General features: G+C 40.2%; 2 protein-coding genes across 6 annotated transcripts in view; one reads left to right on the top strand and one right to left on the bottom strand.

Annotated features, from left to right (window-relative positions):
* LOC106092283 (arfGAP with SH3 domain, ANK repeat and PH domain-containing protein) overlaps positions 1 to 11,104 on the bottom strand; it is a 143,369-nt gene extending 132,265 nt beyond the window's left edge. For 2 of the 5 annotated variants that reach the window (XM_059370569.1, XM_059370568.1), the window contains exon 1: positions 9,483 to 11,104. In XM_059370569.1, the coding sequence (XP_059226552.1) occupies positions 9,483 to 9,611 (129 nt within the window). In that variant the 5' untranslated portion in view covers positions 9,612 to 11,104. The remainder of the gene's footprint in view (positions 1 to 9,482) is intronic. The other 3 variants (XM_059370566.1, XM_059370567.1, XM_059370565.1) reach the window with 3 other exon arrangements.
* Positions 11,105 to 12,860: 1,756 nt separating this feature from the next.
* LOC106094381 (nuclear pore complex protein Nup50) lies at positions 12,861 to 14,542 on the top strand. Its single transcript, XM_059369287.1, has one exon. It carries the CDS (start codon positions 12,920 to 12,922, stop codon positions 14,348 to 14,350), a length of 1,431 nt encoding a protein of 476 aa, XP_059225270.1. The 5' UTR covers positions 12,861 to 12,919; the 3' UTR covers positions 14,351 to 14,542.
* The last annotated feature ends 3,030 nt before the right edge of the window (positions 14,543 to 17,572 follow it).

Raw genomic sequence — 17,572 nt, 5'->3', positions numbered from 1 at the left:
CGAATAACCTGATATCTTATATATAAAATTCAATTTGTGTTTGTTTGTTTGTATGTTTGTTTGTTTATTTGTTCCGTATAGACTCAAAACCGGCTACACCGATTACCATGAAACTTTCACAGATTGTGTAGGTTGGTCTAGAAGGAAACATAGGCTATATATGTTTTCGATATCGTAAGGGGGACGGACTCTCCCCCTTATGCCAAAAACACTACCCAAAATCAAAAGTGAACCAATCGGGACAATATAGGTATCAAATGAAAGGTATTGGAGAGTAGAATACGAAAGGTACCAATATTTGAGTCTAAATACCCATCGGCCCGCTCAACCCCAAAACTCCTCTAAACAGACATATTGGACGTTTATGTCAATATGGGACTCAAATGAAAGATAGTCGGGAGTAGATTTCGAATCTGGAATACAAAATCAGATCGAAGTATAGGGGGTCACACTACCCCTCAAAAACGCTTTTAGACCCATCATGACTATATGATACTTGTCTGAACCGATTTTCTTAAAATGTTCATAGATTGTGTATGTATGTCTGGAAGGTAACATAGGCTATATAATTTTTAGATATCGGATGGAGGCGGACCCCTCCTCCTTACCCCAAAAATGCCACCCATATCCGAAAATCGTTCGATGGGCACAATAAGGGTATCAAATGAAAGCTATTGGAGACGAGAAAACGAATATCGTATAGAAGTTTGGTTCCAAGTAACCAGCGGGCTCCCCCAACCCCAAAACTTCTGTAAACAGATAAATAAAGATAAATCAATATGGGACTCAAATGAAAATTACTAGGTAGTAGATTACAAATATGACATAAAACATTAGGTCCAAGTAATGGGAGGTCGCCAACCCCCAAATACCCCCAAATACCCCCAAATGGGCATATTAGACGACAATGGCTAATACGTTTCATTGGGACTCAAATGAAAGGTATTTGGGAGTAGATTTCGAATATGACATTAACATTTGCGTTCAAGTCTAGGTGACGCTTTTCCAGCTAAAGATACGTCAAATGGATTAATAATGGGACTCAAATGAAAGGTATTTGAGAGTAGAACACGAATTTTATATCCACTTTTGGAGCCAAGTGTTTTGGGGTACGCCCTGAAGGACCCCCTAAACTGAACTTCATTTCAGACTATGGCAATATGGAGCTCTAATCAAGGGATTTGGGAATAAAGAACGAATTTGATATATATTTCCAGTGCAAGGTGCCGGTGGTCGCCCCAGCCCCAAACACCTTCCAAACGGTTCATATTTACCGATCATGGCAATATGGAGCTCAAATTAAAGGGATTTGGAAGTGTAGCACGAATTTGATATCCATATTTGATTCGAAATCTATGAGGTGCCATCCCTCCCCTAAAAAACACTTCTCATTACCCTAATTTTTAAGAACACCAGGAATCGAGCAGGGGCAAACTTCTCACACATCAAAGAGTGCTTTCCGATTCAAGTTTAAACTCAATGATAAGGGTCCCGCCGTCAAGTCCGAACGGCGTCCCGTAGTGCGGCACCTCCTTGGGGAAAATTTCTCGTAAATATCGCCAGCATTAAGAGGCGATAACCACCGCTTTGTCCGATGTTCTCGCCAGGATTCGAACGCTTACAGCTTACAATGCCCCGAATTCGGTATCCACTTTTATAGCGAAGTGTCCCCACCCTAAATAGATATTGGAGAGTTAAAGAAGGCACAGCGGAGCGGGCCCGGTTCGGCTAGTAGCTCCCATACAACCCGATTTCCCAATTTGATTTCTTGAATCCTTACAAGCCGCAATTTTTGTCCGTTTTGGCTTAAATTTTGCATGCCGTGTTCTATTACGACTGCCAACAACTGTGCTAAATACTCTCAAAATCAATCCATAACCTAATATAGCTCTCTTGTTAATCGGTCTCTCGGTCATCCTTGTTCGGTTCCTAGAGGCTTTAATTTTTACTGGTTTGACAGATGTTTGGTATGTAGAATAAAATTATGCCCTTCAACTACATTTATTTTGTATAAATTTTCAGCAAAATCCATGGTGGTGGGTTCCCAAGATTCGGCCCGGCCGAACTTAGCACGCTTTTTCTTGTTTTTGTTTTGGGTAGAGTAATCGAATGAAAGACGATAACGATTTTTTTTTGAAAAAAAAAAACGATAACGATTTCTGTCAATCCCATGGCAGCCGGTTGTACGTACCGTATTGGCCCGATGGAGTTCTTCATCGGCAAGGGCAGCCGCCGCAGTGTATAACACACTGCTACAACAACAACAACGATTTCTGTTAGTTAGAAATTTGAGAATAAAATAATCGCAAACGATTTTTTGTTGACAAATTTAACTAAACGATTTTCTTTAAAGGGGCCAGTACTAACTTATAACGATTTTCGTTATAAGTTAGCGAATCACAGTACTGGCCCCTTTAAAGGGACATTTGCACGTCTCAGTTGGCAATCTAAGAAGACGCTGTGGCATCAGACCAATGGCACGTAGCTTTACTGGTCTTTATTGATAAGCTGTGGTCTACTGTCAAATCGACCACGAGACACTTTTGGCGATATAAGAGCGACTGATAGGTGCCCCACAGTTGTTTTCTTACAATAGACCAATTCTCGTCTTACTCCTATAACTACGATTGGTTGGAAACACATATAACGACTAATTTCCTTATGACGCCAATGTAAACTCATGATACATGGTCATGATTAAGTTTAAGGTCAGGTTATTGAATCAAAAATTACCCAGACACTTCAAAAGTTTAGACCTTGAGTAGATGACGTTGATGCAAAACGCAAAGCGTATGGAGAAAAAGAAAAACAAATGCCTTTAATTTCCCTTAACTTACCCTTCTATATGACGCTCATCTACACTATTTTAACCTTGATGTCATTACTTTTTTCTTAACAGGCTCGTGCTTTTTGTAGTTAGATGATGTATACAATAGAGCAGCAACTACAGAAGTCCAATAAAAATTCTAATCAATTTTGCAAAATGTCAATTTATTAATTGACCCCCTAAACACTCTGGCACTCTTGCCACGGCAAGCAATCAGGCAAATGACCATTGCTAGCTGGCACATTCATTCAATTTGTATTCAAGAAAGTTTAGTTTATTTAAATTGGAAGCACCTGTCCGGAAGAATAGTTGTATTGAATCACACCCTTATCAGATGACGACTGGACGTCAGGGGGGACAAAAGGGTGTAAAGACGAAATTATAAAAAAAAATTTTTAATGCTTCAATGGATAATGGTTTCAAATAAAAAAAAAGAAATTTGAATCTAAAATTGGTCCAGTTAGTTTGGTTAGTTTTCTTTTATTAGCTTAGATTTTTTTGAATTTTTATCTTCATGGAAAATTTCGAAATATTGGGTTGCCCAAAAAGTAATTGCGGATTTTTCATATAGTCGGCGATGACAAATTTTTTCACAGCTTGTGACTCTGTAATTGCATTCGTTCTTCTGTCAGTTATCAGCTGTTACTTTTAGCTTGCTTTAGAAAAAAAGTGTAAAAAAGTATATTTGATTAAAGTTCATTCTAAGTTTTATTAAAAAAGCATTTACTTTCTTTTAAAAAATCCGCAATTACTTTTTGGGCAACCCAATATTTTCTCATGATGCCTGATTTAGGGGTGTTTTCGGGGGTGAGATGGTCCCCCAGATGCTTGGCCCTGAAAAAATATCACCATCGTGCTCTTCTCTCGAATACCAATTTTTTAAACTCCATATTGCATTTGGTTTTGAGGGAAAGATGAGGCGTCCCCCAAACACATGGCCCAAAAATTGGTTATCAAATTCATTTTCTAATCACAAATACCTTTTGGGGGTGTTTTGGGGAAGGGGTTATGCATAAACTACATGGTACTACATTTGGATATCAAATTCGTATTCTACTCCCAAATACCTTTCATTTGAGCCGCATATTGCGATGGTCAGTGAAAAATTGCGGTTTGTGGACTTTTTTTGGAAAAGGGGTAGACCCCCTGAAAATTGGTTCCGAAAGTGGGTATCAATTCTTGCTCTACCCCCAAATTCCTTTTATTTATACCACCCACATTTACATGGTCGGTAAATATACCCGATTAGGGGGTGTTTTGGGAAGTGGGGCGATCCCCCAAACGCTAAGCCCTGAAGATATATCAGCAACGTGCCATTGACCTCAAAATTGGATATCAAATTCGTTTTCTAATCTCAAATACCATTTACTTAATGGACCACGCTCTTTCCGAATCTATTCAAAATGAAGCCCTAAGTATTAAAGAAATCAAGACATTGGCCATTTTTGGCAAAATTTGGTCATTTTTATATATGATGCCCCATTTTTCCGGGATAATGGCCTACTGTGGCCAACTGGGAAATAGTGGGCTGAAACCGTTTACAGGAAATATTATATGGACCACGCTCTTTTCGAATCTATTCAAAATGAAGCCCTAAGTATTAAAGAAACCAAGACATTGGCCATTTTTGGCAAAATTTGGTCATTTTTATATATGATGCCCCATTTCACCAGGATAATGGCCTACTGTGGCCAACTGGGAAATAGTGGGCTTAAACCGTTTACAGGAAATATAACATGAACCATGCTCTTTCCAAATCTATTCAAAATGAAGCCCTAAGTATTAAAGAAACCAAGACATTGGCCATTTTTGGCAAAATTTGGTCATTTTTATATATGATGCCCCATTTTTCCAGGATAATGGCCTACTGTGACCAACTGGGAAATAGTGGGCTGAATATTATATGGACCACGCTCTTTCCAAATCTATTCAATTTGGAGCCCTACATTTTAAAGAAACCAAGGTATTGGCCATTTTTAGCAAAATCCATGGTGGTGGGTTCCCAAGATTCGGTCCGGCCGAACTTAGCACACTTTTACTTGTTTTTTGTTTGGGTAGAGTAACCAAATGAAAAATACGATAACGATTTCTGTTAGTTAGGAATTTGCGAAAGAGCCAGCAAATATATCCGGTTTGGGGTATGGGCCCTAAAAACTATGAATATCGAACGTCTTGGTAAGCAAATACGTCCTACTAGGTCTACTACCAAATACCCTTCATTTGTGCCCCATTTTTCCATAGCCGGTTTGGTGGGTCTTTTGGGGATGGGGCGGCCACTCAGTGACTTGGCTTTGAAAATATATATCAGATTCGTATTCTACTCTAAAATACCTCCGATTAGAGCCTCATATTGCAATGGTCAGCAAATACTTCCTCTTTGAGTGGTGTTAGAGGGGTGGGGTGGCCCCACAGACACTTTTCCCGAACATTGATATCAGATTCGTGCTTTAGTTCTAAAGACCTTTCATTTGAGTGTTAGACCTTTCATTGAGTGTTATTGCTATGATGGTAAATTTATCTTCTTTGGGGTATGTTCTCGGGGATGGGCGGCCCCCCCAAATACTTGGTTCCACATCTGGATATCAGATTCGTATTCTACACTCAAATATCTTTTATTTTAGCACCATATTGCCATGGTCAGTAAATGAGTCCTGTTGGGGGTGTTTTTTGGGGAAGGGGTGGACCCCCAGAAACTTTGCCCCACATTTGGATATCAGATTCATATTTTACTCGCAAATACATTTAATTTGAGTCCCATATTGCCATGGTCGGTAAATATGTCTGATTTAGGGGTGTTTTGGGGGTTGGGGTGGTCCCCCAAACACTTGGATATCAGATACGTTTTCTAATCTTAAATATCTTTCATTTGAGTACCATATTGTCGTTAGTGGTGTATATGTATATTTGGTAGGTTTTGGGATGGGGCGCCCCCCCTAGGTACTCCATCCGAAATTTGAATACCAAATTTTTGTTTGTAGGTTACTATTAAAGAGCACACAAAATTTCGCTTAAATCGCACCACCCATCTCCAAGATCTGGTGTTTCTGAAAATTAGGGTAAGGGGGAGGGTCCGCTCCCCCTTCAGATATCAACAAATGTAGTACCCTATTTTCACCAAAAAACAAACAAACACAAATTGATTTTTATATATAAGATTTGGTATGCCCAGTCATGTAAAAACTTCTCTCCTTAATGGAATGTTCATGGGCAAATTTGCAATTTTACTCTTCAATGCCTTCCATTTGCCTCTCAAATTGTCCTTATTATTCTTTCTGTCCGCCTGAAATATATTGGTGGGGCGCTAACCTTAGAACTTCACCTACTTTTGGATTTCAAACTGGATACCTCATATTGCCACCATATTGAACTATATTTTTATTTGAGAGATTTTGAGAGGGGATTAGCTTGTCTCAGAAACAAGGCCCAACATGTGAATCTCCTATTCATACTCCACTTACAAATAGATTCCCTAATCGGTGTGCCTGTCATTAACGGGATATACTGATTGAGCCTTAGAAATCGACCAGACCGGAAGGCATGTCGGTCTACAGAATGCGCGACCGTATGTCATGCACCTTTGGGGGAAAATTTTTAGAGTTTGTGGTTTGCTTGGCTTTGTGCCGATTTCGTGGCGAGAGGTTAAGGTCGTTTTCATTACCAAGGCGGGAAAATCCAGCTACACTCTGTTCGAGGACTTTAGGCCAATCAGTCTCTCGACTGAACACACTCGAGAGACTGTTGGACGATTGGAAAAGAAATCTTTTTTATCCATCGTTGGTAAGCGGCTTCCAAGCAGCCCCACACCAAGGGTCGGTCTGTAGATAGTGCCTTCCACAAGGTGGGGGTTAACATGGAGGGGAACTTGGAGCCAGGCGACTTCATTTTGACGGCCTTGTTGTTGTTGTACACTGAGGTGGCAGCCCTTGCCGATGAAGGAATCCATCGGGTCAATCCGGTACGTACACCCGGCTGCCATGGAATTGGGCTTTCTTGTATACATAAGGGGCTTTTTATAACTGGTCCGTACATGGTTCTATGGTTCATGTGAGAGTCCGTCCTCTTCTGTTGAATTGGATTGATGCTCTGAAGAAGGGAAGATTAATCCATGCTTCACTGACTGAGGGCTCGATTAGGAAGATTATTACAAGAGGGGCACCGCAGGGTGTTATCCCTTCTATTGTGGCTCTTGGTTATCAAAGGAATTCTTAACCTCAGAATCTCAAGGGTCAATCCGGTAAGTACAACCATGGCTGCCATGGGATTAGATGGGGTTGTTGTTGTGGTAGCAGTGTGTTGTATTCTATCTTTCCTCTGCTAGGTTCTGTTGAATATTAAGAACCAAGAACTCTGCGACTAAGATGGGGTGCGTCCAGAGGCATATGGGTCTGAGTCGATTGGGTCTGGCTGGGCTGTTAAACAGGTAACGTTGCCCCGCTATGGCGGGGAGAAGACATAGGATAATGGATGAACACCTCTTTTCTTCTCTTAGCTCTCACAGACATTCGACCCTCTTGAACATCTGTATGGGCTTTAGGTGGTTAACGGATCTTTAGTCGGTGTGACTTTTCGATTTCTGCACCGGCATTTCACTACTCAAAGAGAATTATATGCGCTTGGCGCAAGGCCATGTTCATTATATGACCTAGCCCGTCATGTCTAGGAACGCTGACCAAGTAGTAAAAAACAAGAAGTGGTGGGCAAACCTGCAGACCTGTCGACAGCTACTGGGCGCAGATTTTCGGAGAGGATAAGATCCCACATCATTGTTGTTGTTCTTGTATCAGTGTGTTGTACACGGATGCTGCAACCCTTGCCGATGAAGGAATCCATCCCCGGCACCGGATAGTTGTGAGCACCACACAGGCCAGAACATTGAGGTCCTATTTGTGTGGTGTTCATTGCTGTCACGAGAAACTTAAGGTCCAACATCATGGTTGTTGTTGTTGTATCAGTGTGTTGTACACGGAAGCTGGAACCTTTGCCGATGAAGGCATCCATCCCCGGCACGGGATAGCTGTGAGCACCACACAGGGCGGAACATTGAGGTCCGATTTGTGTAGTGTTCATTGCTGTCACGAGAAGCTTAGCTGCGAGCTACCGGGCGCGTCCACAGGTTGCGGATAAAATGCTCCATACGGAGTACCTGCAACGGCAGTCGCGGACAATCAGCGGTATCGAGCGGAGTCTCAGTAAGAGGCTGGGCGGCACCGCCTCTTGCACAAATACTGAGTGCCTATAATCTCGATGTGACAAGGCGAGTTAATCGCGCCTTTAAATAATCAATAGCGAACCTGATCCCGCGGCGATCAGTCCTTTGGACCGAAACGAGCTTGCTCGCCGTAAGGAGTTTGACGAGAATCGCCATCTCCACATGCAAATGTAGCTACAACAACAACAGGAATCCATCGGGTCAATCTGGCTGCCATGATGGGATTGCCCATATCTTGGTGTTAGGAACCAGGTTTCTGGATCGGACAAGTGACAAGAATGCTGGTTGGCCATTGCATTATTGGATAGGTAACATCGCACTGTAAGCTAAGTTTTCAGGACCAGGCCCGAAGGATAACGAATGATAGATAGTCATAAAGATCGGGTTGTGATTATTCCAAAACTATGTGGCCTTATCTAGACTTGAAGAGGTCTACTGCTTTGCTCTCATTGGTTAGAACTGACGTCTCAGTCATTGTGTCCGTCATGACAGGTCACTGTCTAATCGGAAAACATGTTGACAGACTGAAGGTTGCCAGCAACGACTTTTCCAGAAGCTGTGAGGACATCGAAGAAGAAGAGACTATGGAACACCTTCTGTGTGTGTGTCCTGCACTAGCAGTCAGAAGGAGTTTCACTTTAGGTTCTCATTTCTTTGAGAATCTGTCTGATTCAGCGGATGTAAACATTCGCAAGTTATTGAGCTTTTAAAAGCGATCTGGATGGTTCAACGATAGGATGTAGAAGGCATCTTCCTTTTTCAGTTCCTGTGGTATCACAATGGACGAAAACGTCTATGTGAGTCTGATGGCAGACTGCCACTTAAACCTAATCTAAGATAACTTCGCACTGGGCGCAGGGTGATGCTAACTTCATCCTCCTTATAATGAGGATCAGGAGGTCTAGTCCGTCAACCATCTTATTTAAATGAAGACTTTTTTTCTGTAAGGATGTACCATGGGATCTCAGTTACCTGTTCATTCTGAGCTACCTTGGAGATACTCGTTTACCATGAGTTTCCCTCATGCAAATTTTCCCTTTGAACATCCCAGTAAGGAAGTACGAGAGACTTCCCTGACGCCAATGGATGCTATTCATTTCAAGTTTTTTAGACAATGAATAAGAACTTCCTGCCATTTTCCACGGCTAAAGACCTCATAAAAAGTTGTTGTGTGTTGTGTGTTGCACACTAAGGCGGCAGCCCTTGCCGTGAAGGAATCTATCGGGTCAATCCGGTTGTTGTTGATCAGCATACGAACCCAGACATTCGTGTGGCCTTCTGGGCTTTACAAATTTTTTAAAACCGTTACTTAAAAAAAATATTTTTACGACAATGGAAACCTCAATTTCAAATCCGCAGATTCATTCCTAATCTTTGAAATCAATCTATAAGATACAAATATCGGTAATACTTATAAACGTTAGTTACAACACAATGCACACTCACCTCCTCCAGAACTGCTATCGTTTGTCGACATTCTGGCATACGAGATGCAAATGTCGATGTTGTTGGTGAATTGTAATCATCTCGAGTTTCCTCAACGAACTCTGCAATATTTATGAGTGCAGGCGGCATTTTTATACTGGCACTTGAATGTACACCGGGCACACTCTATGGTCTGCGCAAGGAATTCCAAATTCCTTAACGGCAGCGGTGACCGATTTAAAAACAAAACAAAGTATTTTACTGCTTGCCTTTGGCCTGTTTACACAGGCGAAAGGACAAAGTTTGGCAGCACGAAACAAGATCGTTCAAATTTCAGCTGGCGGCAATGACGATCCACACAATTAAACGAACAAACACGAGAGTGCGTAGATGCGGCGATTTCTTTTTTTTCAAAAACAGCTGTATAACACACGGCAAACGTTGGCGGCGTAATAAAACAGAGCACAAAGGACCTACGCACACAGACACACACACACACGCACAACACCAAAAGGAACAGAGGAGAGGATAGATATTAAAATAGAACGCATAAAATCATTTTCCAATTGTAAAATATTAATTTTTGTGGCATAAAATTTTCTTTCCTTTTTTTTTTGCTTCAAGCTGCACACAACAACAAGAAATTATATATATTTTGATCTAATACAAAATACTGCAGATCGCTTTGGCGCTCGAGTTATTTTGTATGCGTTCGATAGGAGCGCCAGAGAGGGAGAGCAAGGCTTTGATGTACAACAGAGTTTGTTTGCTACACAATGCAACAACAACAACGGCAACAATGACGAAATTACGTATATTTATAATGACGACGAAGACGACACAACCAACCGACAACGGCAAATAAACACGACAACGACAAGACGGACACTCAAGAATATATAGAACAATAAATAATTATAAATATATTGTGATGTTATATTAGTGATTATTAATTATTTGTCAAGGGAGTGACACAGTTGGTTATCAAACCTCTACATATCAATCTTTGGCAATCTTTTTCTTGGAAATCGCAATACTGCTTTTTTCTACTCCAAAGTACAATACTTATATTTGTTGCTGGTAATTTTAAGACGTCACTTTGGAGATCCTTGCTTCTTTTCCACACACACACACTCACAAACTCCAAATTATCCAATGATTGTAATATTATTCTTTATTATTTGGCATCTGTTGACAAGGCCTTTGGGGACTCCAACAAGCCTATGGGCAACAACACACCACACCACACTAATTATTTGACACTTGGCATTGCCTTTTTTTTTGCTGTTTGATTGTAAATTTGTTTCTATTTTTCTGCTGCTGCTGCTGATGTTTGTGATGCGCTGCCAGTTTTGTTGTTGTTGTCGTTGCCAGTGTTTGTAGCAGAGCAGCAACACCCATTTTTTGCCTCCACTTCTCGCCAAGATTTTAGGCTTTAGATGGATTTTCCTTGAAATATTTTCGTTAAGCCTCACTCACAAACTTTTCGATGTAAAACCACTTGACACAGTAATTTTATGTTTTACACATTTTCTTTATACTCTCAACTTTGTTTGTATTTTTCTTTTGTTTTCGGAAACACAACCACTTCAAGATTCAAGCAAAATTTCCTTTTTGTGTCATACCATCTCATAGCAAGTAGGGATTTTGACTAATCGATTATTTGTCGCACGAATCGATAAGTTAGCAAGTCGATATTGAAAATTAAGCACAACGATAATCGATTTCTTTTGGCTTTGATTACCAATTGTTTAGATGTAAAATGAAGAGAAGTAGTTTATGAAACTATAATTTAAATTTCAATACTATGTTTATACTCATAGATCTAAATAGGGTGAGTCTAGGAGCAATTGATAATGTTCTAAAATAGGCATTCAGGTGTTGTCCGTGTTCCTCTAAAAGTTAAACTGTTTCGGCAATATGGTAACTACGAGGCATATCCAGCCAATATCTTAAAAGGAACTAACCACGTCGACGTCTGTCAAAAGTGGTTATATTGGGGTTGCCCAAAAAGTAATTGCGGATTTTTTAAAAGAAAGTAAATGCATTTTTAATAAAACTTAGAATGAACTTTAATCAAATATACTTTTTTACACTTTTTTTCTAAAGCAAACTAAAAGTAACAGCTGATAACTGACAGAAGAAAAAATGCAATTACAGAGTCACAAGCTGTGTAAAAATTTGTCAACGCCGACTATATGAAAAATCCGCAATTACTTTTTGGGCAACCCAATATTTTAAAGCACGGTATACTGTTCAGCTTTCGGAATTTGGCTGGTTAACAGCCTGTCAGGTTTGACAGTATTAATATGTCAGATTTTTATTTGTATTCTTTTTGTTATTTTCTACTTTCTCTCACATCCTCTATCCATGTACGCACACGTATTCACATATGCACACAAATTTCTTTCTGTGTGTTGGCAAAACGTCGTGACCCATATAATTTGTGGCGATAGTAAGCGGCGATAAGATTAGCAGCCGATTAGCTAAACGGGGATAACATTTTTATCCATACAAATTAAGGGGCTCGTATTTTGCTTTCGGAATAGTCGCGGAAATTCTTAATTGTTCCGTGAACGGAATTTTACAGAAATCAAATGTTTTTGATTCCATACCAAAACACGCAGGATTCACTAATAGAAGGTTAGGTCACATGCAAAAACACAAAGTGGATAGGCCCCATAAACATCATTAAGGATGTCAAATCTGACGATTGAAAATGTCATCATATAGGAGAAAACGTAAACAAAGAATGAATGTAAAAAGAGAACAAGTTGACATCCTCAATGCCAAGTACTGCCAAATATTAAAAAAAAAGTATATCGGCTGATCGCTTGGCTTAACCTTATTCAGTGAATCCTGCAAAACACGTTTTTTATCTGCACTTATTGTTTTCTGTGTTTAATTTAGTTTTTTTTCTCAAATTAATAAAGAAAAACGAACCATTGAAATCAATTAAACATACAAAAATGATGCCGGCAATGGTCTCAAGTGTACCAAACTTTAAGCCTTGTACTGATATCAACTTTTAGCCCGAACAACTGCCAGAGCGCATTATAAAAAAAGGTGACGAAGAAAATGCGAACACATTCCATACAAGTGCTGAGTTCCATGAGCAAAAAAAGCCACAAGTCGTTGGGCCAGTTGAAATTTCGCTTCAATTAATCTCAAATGTAATAAAATGCCTACAAAATAGGCACAATCAACTCTGCTTTAATGTTGTTGTCTTTAATGTGTGTTGTTGTTTCACTTTTGTGGGTATAAACCCAGTGTAAACGCCCCATTGGGAGTAGTTCAGAAAACCGTTACATACACATTTCGATAACTAGGTAAACTTATTAACTTATCGATATGGCTTTTCTTTATCGATTATATTGGCATTCACGAATGCTTGATAGCACGGGTATTTAGTTTTGGAAATACGCGATTTGTACTAGCGCGAGGTGGAAGTATATGCCATGGCTGGTAAAAGACAAGCAACTTCAGATTTGAATCACGACAACTGGGATCGTGACGAGGAGCCAGAGGAACGTGGAACCTTCAAGACTGCCAATGAGAATGAACTGAAAACTCGTGTTATCAAAAAAGCGGCCAGACGTAGAGTAGCCGGTGCCGATGCCGCTGATGGTGGTTCAGCCACCAAGAGCATTTTCAGTGGTTTCTCTGGTTTTGGAAAACCACCCGCCTCAACAGCAACAAGCGCAGGAGCTTCGCCCTTTTCATTTCTTTCGAAAATACCAGCTGCTAATACGGGCGCTGAAGCTGCAAAACCTGCAGCAGCAACATTTTCATTTGGCTCTAGCAACACCATCGCCACCACAGCATCTAATACTAAGGACACTAAGGATAACACTTCTAACAATGCGGAAACAACTTCGGAATACTATGGCAAACTAAAGGGTCTTAATCAAGCAGTCAGTGAATGGATCAAAACGCATGTGGACAAAAATCCTTTGTGTATACTAACCCCGATTTTCAAAGACTACGAGAAATATTTGGCCGAGCTAGAGAAGGAGAAGACAAAGACAACTGATAAGGGTAGTACAAATGCCACAAACGACACCAAATTGTCCAGCACAAGCACTTCGTCAGCTGGCATGGGAACTTTTAAGTTTTCCGATACCAGTTCTGCAGCAAAACCAACCACAGCGCCAACATTTTCCTTTAACTCCGGTGCGTCTAGTTCCAACGAATCCGCGGCCAAAACAAATGGCTTTAGTTTTGGTTTGAAAAAGCCCGAGGAATCACCAGCAAAGGACGCCAAAGCAGCAACCAGTACTTTCTCTTTTGGTCTGAAGACGAGCACGGAGAGCGGTGCAACAACCAGTTCATCTACGACCACCACAGCAAGCACAGGTTTTACATTTGGCAAACCAGCCACTACAAGTACGACTGAAGGTTCAACATCGGCAGCGGCACCTAAACCATTTTCATTCACCCCTGGCGGCACACCATTTTCTTTTGCCAATATAAAACCACCGGAGGCTCCTGCTGCCTCCACTGAAAACGATGAAGAAGATGAAGAACCTCCCAAAAATGAATTCAAACAGGTGGTAGAAGAAGATGCCGTCTACTCCAAGAAGTGCAAAGTCTACGTCAAAAAGGATGGCAATTTCGTGGACAAAGGTGTGGGCACTCTCTATTTGAAGCCAGTCGAGTCGAGTGAAAAAACCCAGTTGATTGTACGAGCCGACACAAATTTGGGCAATATTTTGGTCAATTTAATTTTGAGCTCCGCCATTCCGGCCCAGCGTATGGGTAAGAATAATGTCATGATGGTTTGCATACCAACTCCTGAGGTGGAGAAACCCACACCAATGTTGCTGCGTGTCAAGAGCGGCGATGAGGCTGATGAATTATTGGCTAACATTGAAAAATATAAGAAATAAAAACTGAAATTCATTAAGAGAAGGATGAATGCAGGATCCTGCGAAGAGCTGCAAACGAGAAGACACCATTTGATTATCTTCCTTCCGGGGAAACACACAGTTTTTTATGTTATGCGTACTGCACACAAGAGAGAATAAATTTCAAAGTTAAAAATTAAACACAAAAGTGCCATTTTCTGAATATGGCCGAAATCATTTTGTTTTTTGGTAATAAAAAATAACAAGCCTTCAATCCTCAACAGAAGGGTAGGATTACAATAGCAATTTTTTCAATATAAGATATAATAATTGAAATTTCTTTTCAGGTTTTAGGATGAAGGTAGAATAGCTTATTCGAAAAATCATTTATAGAAACTTTCAACACAAGGCCAGCAATCACTCAGAAGGTGATAAATCCGTGATCTATTTATATAAGAATATGACTCGAACTCTTTTTGTATTTGTGTAGAAAATAAGAAACAGTAAGGAACATCACAACTCAAATCGGGAAATCCTTTGTTATGAAGCCTTATAAAAAAATTGGACCGAAATTTAATTTTTTCATCTCGCTACTAAGTGGGATCATTCAAAATAGCTGTTCAAAACTTAGCCGAATAGTATCAAGAACCAAGTATCAGTATCGGTATATATGGCAAATTCAAATCAAGACTTGGGGCCTATGCCTACATTGTTGGTATGTATTGTTTAAGAGATTATATTAGGTATTTACTTGACAAGCTGGCATTTTTATACCCAAATATGTACAACGATCATTATTAACTTCAACCAAAAGGAGCAGGAGAGATGGGGGTATACTAATATAGTCATTCCGTTTGTAACACCTCGAAATATGGATCTGGGACTCCATAAAGTCCGTCCATCCATCCGTTTGTCTGTCAAAACCACCCTTGCGGTCGAGCGCATAGAGCTAGCCGCTTGAAATTTTGCACAGGTATTTTATATTCAAGTCGGTCATTGGAAATTGGAAATGGGCCATATCGGTTCAGATTTGGATATAGCTTCCATATAAACCGATCTCTCGATTTGATTTCTGAGTCCATGGAAGCCACAATTTTCATCCGATTTGGCTGAAATTTTGCACATAGTGTTCTGTTATGACTTCCAACTACTGTGCTAAATACGCTTCAAATCGGTCTATAACCTGATATAGCTCCCATATAAACCGATCTCCCGATTTGTATTCTTATACCTTAGCAAGCCTGAATTTTTGTCCGATTTGGCTAAAATTTTGTACATGGCGTTCTGTTATGACCCCTAACCACTGTGCCAAGTACGGTTCAAATCGGTCTATAACCTGATATAGCTCCCATATAAACCGATCTCCCGATTTGACTTCCTGAGCCCCTGGAAGCCTCAATTTTCATCCGATTTGGCTGAAATTTTGCACATGGTGTTCCATTATGAATCCCAACAACTATGCCAAGTTTGGTCCGAATCGGTAAAAAACCTGATATAGCTCCCATATAAACCGATCTCCCGATTTGACTTCTTCAGCCCATGGAAGCCACAATTTTTGTCCAATTTGGCTGAAATTTTGCACATAGTATTCTGTTATGACTCTCAACAACGGTGACAAGTACGGCCAAAATCGGTCAAGAGCCTGATATAGCTCCCATATAAACCGATCTGCCGATTTGACTTCTTCAGCCCATGGAAGCCACAATTTTTGTCCAATTTGGCTGAAATTTTGCACATAGTATTCTGTTATGACTCTCAATAACTGTGCCAAGTACGGTTTAAATCTGTGTAAAACCTGATATAGGTCCCATATAAACCGATCCTCCGATTTGACTTCTTGAGCCCATGGAAGTCTCAATTTTAACCCGATTTTGCTGGAATTTCACACATAGTGTTTTGTTATGAATCCAAACAACTGTGCCAAGTACGGTTTAAATCTGTGTAAAACCTGATATAGGTCCCATATAAACCGATCCTCCGATTTGACTTCTTATACCTTTTCAAGCCTCAATTTTTGTCCGATTTGGCTGAAATTTTGTACATGGTGTTCTGTTATGACTTCCAACAACTGTTTCAAGTACGGTTCAAATCGGTCAACAACCTGATATAGCTCCCATATAAACCGATCTGCCGATTTGCACAAAGTGTTTTGTTATGACTTAAAATAACTGTGCGAAGTACGGATCAAATCGGTCTTTAACCTGATATAGCTCTCATATGAATCGATCTCCCGATTTGAATTCCTGAACTCCTGAAAGTCGCAATTTATGTCCGATTTGTCTGAAATTTTGCACATGATGTTCTATTTTGACTTCCAACAACTGTGCCGAGTACGGCTTAAATCTGTGAATAACCTGATATAGGTCCCATATAAATCAATCCCCGATTTGACTTCTTGAGCCCTTACAAGTCGCTATTTTTATCCGATTTGGTTGAAATTTAGCATATAGAGTTCTGTTATGACTCTCAACAACTGCGCCAAGTACGATCCAATTCGGTCTAGAACTAGATATAGCTCCCATATTTTAGCAGAATCCATGATGGTGGATCCCAAGATTCGGCCCTGCCGAACTTAGCACATTTTTACTTGTTTATACCAATCACCAAAAGATGGAGGAAAATTCATTTTGTCGAAATATCCAATTCCGACCCTATTAAGTATATATATTCTTGATCGTCGTAAAAATCTAAGACGTTCTAGCCATGTCCGTCTATCCGTTTGTCTGTTGAAATCACGCTACAGTCTTTAAAAATAGAGATATTAAGCTGAAACCTTGCACAGATTCTTTTTTTTGTCCATAAGCATGTTAAGTTCGAAGATGGGCTATATCGGACTATATCTTGACATAGCCTCCATATAGACCGATCCACCGATTTAAGGTCATGGTCCCGCAAAAGCCACATTTATTATCCCATTTTGCTGAATTTGCTTTTGGATAGTGAGTTGTGTTAGGCCCCTTGACATCCTTCTTCAATTTGGCCCAGATCGGTCCAGATTCGGTATAGCTGTCATATAGACCGATCTCTTGATTTAAGGTCTTAGGCCCTTAAAAGGCCTATTTATTGTTCGATGTCGCCGAAATTTGGCACAGTGTTTTGTGCTAGGCCCTTCGACATTCTTCTTTAATTTGGCTTAAATCGGTTCAGATTTGGGTATAGCTGCCATTTAGACCGATCTCTTGATTTAAGGTTTTAGGCCCATAAAAGGCGCATTTATAATCCGATTTCGCCGAAATTTGGGACAGTGAGTTGTGTTAGGTCCCT

This window comes from Stomoxys calcitrans, chromosome 5 (genome assembly GCF_963082655.1).
Source record: "Stomoxys calcitrans chromosome 5, idStoCalc2.1, whole genome shotgun sequence".
Classification (NCBI taxonomy): domain Eukaryota; kingdom Metazoa; phylum Arthropoda; class Insecta; order Diptera; family Muscidae; genus Stomoxys; species Stomoxys calcitrans.
This window is presented reverse-complemented; position numbering and strand designations above follow the sequence as displayed.